At 39.3% G+C, this 7,588-nt stretch overlaps 1 protein-coding gene across 2 annotated transcripts in view; it reads left to right on the top strand.

Annotated features, from left to right (window-relative positions):
* LOC101864379 (lysosome membrane protein 2) overlaps positions 1–7,588 on the top strand; it is a 41,097-nt gene that overhangs the window by 18,076 nt on the left and 15,433 nt on the right. For both annotated transcript variants that reach the window (XM_005096151.3, XM_005096150.3), the window contains exons 2-4: positions 1,955–2,265; positions 5,433–5,593; positions 6,333–6,474. In XM_005096151.3, coding sequence (XP_005096208.1) covers positions 2,143–2,265; positions 5,433–5,593; positions 6,333–6,474 — 426 coding nt within the window. In that variant the 5' untranslated portion in view covers positions 1,955–2,142. The remainder of the gene's footprint in view (positions 1–1,954; positions 2,266–5,432; positions 5,594–6,332; positions 6,475–7,588) is intronic.

Here is a 7,588-nt window from a genome sequence, read left to right as displayed (position 1 = left end):
GTCGTGTCCTTTTATTTGGAGTGCTGATCGATGTGATCTGTTTTTACTCAAATATAAAATCAAATAAGCGGTTTTGAAATATAATGTGATGGCGCTGGCTGGTAAATTACTTTCTTTAGCCCCTGGAGATTCTGGAAGGTGTTTTTTGGTGTTTTTGCACGCTCGTTTTGAAATATTGTGCCATTCAGAAACACTTTGAAGCTCCCAAAATAACCTGGTATGGCGTAGGTAGAAGAAAAGTAAAAAAAAAAAAAAGCAAAAAAAATACAAAACAATAACAGCAACAACAAAAAAACCCATTCCCGCTATTAAAGTGTCAAGTGTAAATCTAGATTTCTCGAGTAGGAATCGCCGGCGTCACCCAGTGATGGAAGCATGGTGGACATACACTTATATTTATTGGACAAACGAGACCCACCACCACTGTCCGTTGGCCATCTTATTGGTTGACGTAGCTGGTCTGTGATCAAGTTCAGGTGCGGGTGGTTGGAGGATGTCACTAGGTGCGGGTGGTTGGCGGGTGCTCTGGTGTGGTTTGCTTCTTTACTTTCTCTCTGTTGTTTCTGTCTGTACGTCTTACTTTTTCCATGCACTAAATGTCCATCATGATTGAGTCGACGTGCTTCCCTTTACACAAACTAACAAACAAACAAACAGACTTAAACATGCAAACTAAGATGCAAACAAATAAACAAACAAGTTCAGACTGGTGTTTCAACTTTGACCGTTGATCTCAGGCCTGTTGTTGTGAGAATAGTGTTGAATGGATGTACACGTAGGCCTTCATTATATTGGATTGTTTTGGTCAGACATTACACACACACACACACACGCACACACACACACACACACACACACACACACACACACACACACACACACACACAGATACACATAAACAAATACACACACACACATATCAGATACACACATTCATATAAACACGCACACAGATACACACACATACAAACACACACCCACACACACAGACTCACTCCTTTCTTTTTGGGATAGTATGCCTGCTACAAATTTTAATGCTCTGACAACTGTCCCAGTGATTGTTACATGAACTGACATAGTGGTTCGAGTTAACTGCCTTCAGCGCGCACCTGTAGTCAGATAAATTAAATATCTTATCAAGAAAATGAATAGATCAAGTCCTTCGTGTGTTCAATCTGCCATGCTTTCGTGGTATGATCATCAGGGTCCTTTGTGATTAGGTACGTCGTTGGTTTATCATTGCAAAATTTCTTTGTGTGTTTGGCGAATTTTAGAGGCAGGGGTGCAATTTTTACTCCGGGTTTCACTAGGCGTAAATTTATATATCCAGTACATTCTTCCACTGGTTTCTTTTCTCATTTCCCCCATTTGGATATTCTCTGCTTTTCTGTGAATGGATGGTGGTGTTTTTTTGGTTTTGTTTCTTCTGCTAGAGCTGTGAGACAAACTTGTTGAGTTCGTTAAAGCCTGATCATTTGTGTAAGTATGTGTATGACTTTTTATTTCTGATCTTAACCTTCTCCTTTAAAAAAGATAATTAAAAATTGCTGTGTTGATGTGGACATAAAAACACCTAGAATCTACTTTAGAACATTACATTTTTTTGGGTCTTCTTTTATAATTCACATATTTTATATATGCAGCTGAATCTGCCATAATGGCAACCTGTAGAAGACAATCACCTGTGCAAAGGTCCAGTTCCCATTTCCTCCCTTGTGTATATTTTTACATTATAATGACACTCTATATTTATTGACAAACAAACATATCGACAGATATTATTTAGCACTCTATAAATTAAGGCAGCATATCATAATCATGCCAAAATGTTGAACATATCATTTATAAAATTCATTTGTGTTAGTTCTTATCCTCCTAACTGTAGTATCAGATGAAAAAATAACTTTCTTAAAATTTAAAAGTCAATTTTACTTTTCTTTTCTTCTCTCTGTAGGGTGGACGTTGGCAGAGGTCTGAGGACTACGAAGTCCTTTTAAAAGTGTGCCACATATACAGCTGTCGCTGGGACAGGGTGGATTTTTAGCTGGAATATATTGTGATATATTTTGGAGGAGAACACTGGCTGACAATCAGCTCCCAATTCATTGAGGATAATAATAGGCTGACTGTTGCTCTGCTGCCATGAAGCGATCACGCAAGATCTTCACCTCCATCCTGTGTTCAGTGACGGGTATTGTGCTGCTGGTCACTGGCTGTGTCCTCATTCACGTATTCAGCGAGCTCATACACAGTGAGGTTGATGACGTAAGTGTCTATATTTGTTTGTTTGTTTTGTTTTGTTTATTTTTTTTTATTGATAAAAGAGTAGTGGTGTCAGTAGCCTAGTGGTTAGGTTACTGGACCCATAACTTAGAGATTGCAGGTTCGGAGGTTTCGAGCCTCAGCTCGGTCCAACGTTGTGTCCTTGGGAAAGGTATTTTTACATGAATTCCCCATTTATGCTTGGTCCTTTTAGAGATGGATTATATGCTCGGAGGCCTCGCCTCTGAAATAACCTAATAGTGTTGATAGGGGTGTAAAACCTATACTGTTGCATCATAAAAGAGTTCAATGGTCCTATTGGGGATGGACATTAAGTTTGGAGGTCCTGTCTCTGAAACAACCTAATTGTATTGTAGTTTTGAAAGGGGCTTCAGACCTTTACACTGTGGTTGGCGGGTGCTCTGGTGTGGTTTGCTTCTTCTTTCCTATGAAACATCTATCGTCCATATGTCCCCGCTCATTATGACCTTATGCAGTTGCGAGCGCCGTAAAACCTGTACTAAAACTAAAAACTAAAACCTTTACACTAAAAGAATTCAACGATTAGATTTGCCTACTAGTCATGAAGGTATCTGGAGGGTGCCTCTGGTAGGTCTTACTTCTTTATTACTTCTCTGTTGTTTCTGTCTGTGTGTCTTATTTTTCCCCAGCGCTAAATGACCATTTTTGTGTCGATGTGCTTCTCATTACTCAAACAAACAAACTTAAAACCCTCTGTTTTGTCCTGGCAGCTACCCAGAAAATTCTGTTCAGATTGTGGAAATGACCCGAATCAACTGCCTTTTCCTGTGTTGTATTAATCATTCAAATTATGATTATTTTTCAGCCATGGCATTTTCACCATTTTTTTTTTTTTTCACTTTGAATACAGATTCAGTTAACAGGCTATACATCTTTGGAAAGTCTCTGTTGACTTCATATGAAGGAACTATCCGAATTTCTTAACAACAGAAAAAACAAGAAAAAGCTAAAATCTCAATTGACTGTGGCAGAGCCAATGCTTTGATTTTAGTTCTTCGATAGCCACTAAGTAGCAAAAAAGATCCTACAAGAATTGATACCTGATATCATAATGTAATGGATTTTACTGCAAATTTTATGAATCTTAAGTACTTAAGTCTTGGAAACTGAATATAGTGTTTAAAAAAACCCCGACTTGTTAACACTAAAACCATAATCCTGACACTGACCCAGACTCCAAACCCTAACCCAGTAACCTAAAATCAAACTACTGTTTAGGTGTGGATACATCTGAAATATGATGATTGGTTCCTCCACTTTGTGGGTGAGGTTGCATCATGTTGGCTCTTCCGTGGTGTTCCCGAGGGAGAAAAGAAACCAACCTAAAACTGGCTTCATGAATAAATTTACACCGTTGTGTGAAGTTGACTAAAGTGGCCAACTGTCCTTCTTCTGCACTCTTTACCACCGCCATGTATATTATATTTCTTGAGCAGCTCAGTTCAAGTTTTTCAGTGTACTTACTTACTTTACTTTACTTTTTTCTTCCGCTTGTACCCTGGGGTGTCGCGGGGAGACACAGGTGTCTGTCTGCAGCAAGTCGTGTGGCCTGTAGGAGGGACATCCCATGATCTTTAAGGGTGTCTGCCACAGATTCACTCCATCGTCGCCTTGGTCTTCCTCTGGCTCTCCATCCAGAATATTTAATGTTGTATGTTCTCAGAGCTGGATGGTTTGAGGGCATCCGCGTGAGGTGTCCGAACCACTTGACCTTTTGTTTTTCAATGTGTGGTAGGACTGGTGTTGCTCCCACGGTGTCCCTTATGACTTCATTTTTAATTTTGTCTCTTCTTGTTTTGTTGACCGCTCTTCTTAAGCATTTCATCTCGCATGTGACCAGTTTCCTCTCTAGGGCTTTTGTTAGAGTCCATGTCTGGCACTGATATGTGAGCGTTGGAAGGAAAATGGCGTTGATGAGCTTCGCCTTGGTGCTCATGGGGATATTGGGATGTTTCAGGAGAGGGCCCAGTTGGTAGCTGACTGCGTTGGCTCTCTGGCATCTAGTCTCTATCTCTCAATCTAATTTTCCATTTTCTGTGAAAATGCTGCCCAAGTTTCAGTGTACAATGTGTTAAAAGTTTCAATGCTTTTTCTGACAAAGAAAATATCAAGTTCTTAATACCCCTGGTTCCTATTGCAAAATAATGGAAAATTCATGAAAATCAAGAAAGTTCTTTGCAATTGGAAGTCTTTAATTTTGCGATGTAAGAATGTTAGAATTGTTCGTGATAAATCAAAGTAAACGTTTAGGAAAAATCATGATATCAGCTGAGAAATAATTTTTTGAATCTCTGTTGGCCTCCCTGGGCATTATATTGCACTTGTGCAGACTTGTTGTGTTGTCAGTAAAAATTGATAGTATTCTATTTTCCCCAGGCTCTACCACTTGAGCCCCGATTACCCTGCTGGAGTGAGTTGGGGCTGGTTTTTGGGGCCTCCTTGCTTTTCACTTTTTTTTCTTCGAGTTGTGGACATTTTATTAATTCTTTCCAACATCTTGTTTGAAGTCTACTAGAGATTACAATTGACAAAATTTACCTCCCTCTTTTTGGAAGGCGATGGTTTATTATGAGTGCAAACTTCCTTACTGTCCCCCTGTCTGTCTGAGTGCCTCTCTTTTTCTGTAAGATACCCACTGTTTTTAAGCATAAGTAAGAAAGAATGCCAGCCAGGAAAGAGACAGTATCTAGACATACAAAAGAAACCAGACTTGGTTTGCTTTAGTTTTAGCTTGGCCTGTACGTTTGTCGTCCTACTTTGTACATATTTGGATTGCTTGTGACACAAGTGATATGATGTTCTTAGTAGAGTTTCTTGTTTCCTTTCATACATAATGTAAAACTTCGCTTTGGCACTCTGAATGCTGTAGTAGCTATTCTTGTTTTGTATTTTAAACAACGTTTAACGTCAAAGAGTGGGTGCTCTGGTGGGGTTTGCTTCTTCTTTCCTATCAAACATCTATCTTCCTTATCTCCCCTTCTTCTTTTTTATGCTTGTTTCATACACTTTTGTAACTCCTCTTATGGCGCTCGTATGACCTTATGCCGTTGCGATCGCCGTAACCTCTACTAAAAAAAATGTCAAAGAATCTCAGACCAAGATAACCCCCAAAACAACTTCTCTTTCAGCAATTGCCTCTGAAGAAAGGTTCAGAATCATACAAGAACTGGCAGGCACCGGGCACACCCATCTACTTCCAGGTGTGGATGTTTGATGTCGTCAACTATATGGAAGTGATGGAGAAGGGTGAGCGACCGGCCCTGGTGCAGATGGGACCATACACATATCTGTGAGTAGTGGATAGAAAACAATAATTAAGTTATGCCCACCAGTGTGACACCGCTAATTGGATTCATTTGGTTTAGTTAGGGACAGCCAGATTTTCCTTCTTGGATGAGGCAAAAGCTACCATTTTAATACGATACAACCCAATTCATGTAAATTCCATCGTGGCCTTCTTAGTTAACCCTATTTGTATGTCGTGTTTTACTATCATATCTATACGACGTAGGGAACTCTGTGCCGCCACTTTCCTAAGAGGAAATTTACTCTTTATTCCGATCCGTATGCTTTGCATAGCAGTCTGTCTAAATGGTTTTTTGAGAAAAACTGAAAGTTTCAGAAATTTTCTCACTAGAAGTATTTTAAAATGTGAAGAATACAACCTCGGGGGTACAAAATGACTCCTGGGTGTACGGATAGGGTTAAACATTTTGTTTTCAAGGTCACGAAGCTGGAATCCTTGATATAAAGTCAAGGAGAATATCCTGGGCTGAAAAATTTCAGGTCTTTAGCCTTAAGATTTAAAAAAAAATAAAAAAAATAGACATTTCGCAACTTCCATTACCTTTTGATCTGCCCTTGTTCCTGTAATGAAACTTGCAGTTTGTTTGCTAGTGTCCAAGACAGCATTATAGCGATTATTGATTGATTTGGGACTTTTATGTAGGACACCTTTATTTGCTGTTGTTCAATACCTTTTAAAGAATGCCTTTTCTATTGCAACTTTGTTTTTTTTCTGGTTCCAGGGAAAAACGAGAGAAGTACGACATCAAGTTCAGCAATGATGGTACTGTTTCCTACAAAGAAAGTCGCACTTTCTTCTTCGACAGAAGCCGGTCTGCTGGAAGTGAGAATGACACATTCCATTGTGTAAACCTGCCCATGTTGGTGAGAAATAATTCATTTTACAAGAATGTTTTTATACAAATTTCCATGGAGAAGTTTGGGTTACACAACAGCATATGCTATGCATATGTTATAAGATAATTAAGAGATGATGTTAACGTCGCATATTATTAATATGTCAAAATGATAGACACTTTTCCAGACATATTATTTTCTGGTCCCCTCAGCGTTGTGCTATGTTTTTGTGGCAAGGACACACCCCTGTGACGACCCATCCTAATGACGAGTCATGAATATTTCTTGGCTTAATTTGCATAGCTGCCAACCACAAATACTTATTCTCTGTTTTTTTTAGTATTGCTTCTCCCGGACATGATGATGCAAAAGAAAAATTATAAATTTTAAAGACCGGATTTTAAAAATTATTGTGGGAACGAATCTCTGAAGTTAACTAGATGGATCTTTTGATGCATGTGTAATTTTAACTGCTTGAATTTATTGAATGTAGAAGTAGAAGAGTGAAGGGTTTGGAGGGGGAGGGGGGAGTTGCTTGTCCATTACCGTACTTGTTTACTTTTCCTATTCTTTCTGTCTGTCTGCCTGTTTTTTCCCCTGCACTGAATTACTATTGTTGTGGCAATGTGCATCTCTTTACTCTAGCTAACAAAACAAATACACCCCCCACCCCCAAGTAGATATGGTTGTTCGTAACATAATTTGAGACCAAAAGAAATGTTTGTCCTAATTTGGCAGATACACAGCTAGAGTCTGTCAGTCAGACTCGTGACGATATAGGACTCGCTGCCTCTGATATCATATTGCTTGTGACCTCTCGATTCTCCGTAACTTGATCCTTCTTCTAACACAGCTGTGTGCATGTGTACTGGTTTGGCTTGACAGGACGGTCATTGGGAAATAGTGTGTGGGTTTTAGATGAATTTTAAGCAGTGGCCGTTTATTTTCATTTCACTTTTCATTCGTTGTTTTCTTCACACGAGTCGTCACATGGGTTTCTATTTTTAGAGATTAGCCACCAAGGCAGATTGAAATGCACTCTTGTGGGTCTCTAGTTTTAAGTGGAGAAGTGGAGATGGGTCTCGGATATTTGTTTATATTTTCAGACACACATGCGCGCATGCACGCACGCACACACACA

Source organism: Aplysia californica, unplaced genomic scaffold (genome assembly GCF_000002075.1).
Source record: "Aplysia californica isolate F4 #8 unplaced genomic scaffold, AplCal3.0 scaffold00122, whole genome shotgun sequence".
Lineage (NCBI taxonomy): Eukaryota > Metazoa > Mollusca > Gastropoda > Aplysiida > Aplysiidae > Aplysia > Aplysia californica.
This window is presented reverse-complemented; position numbering and strand designations above follow the sequence as displayed.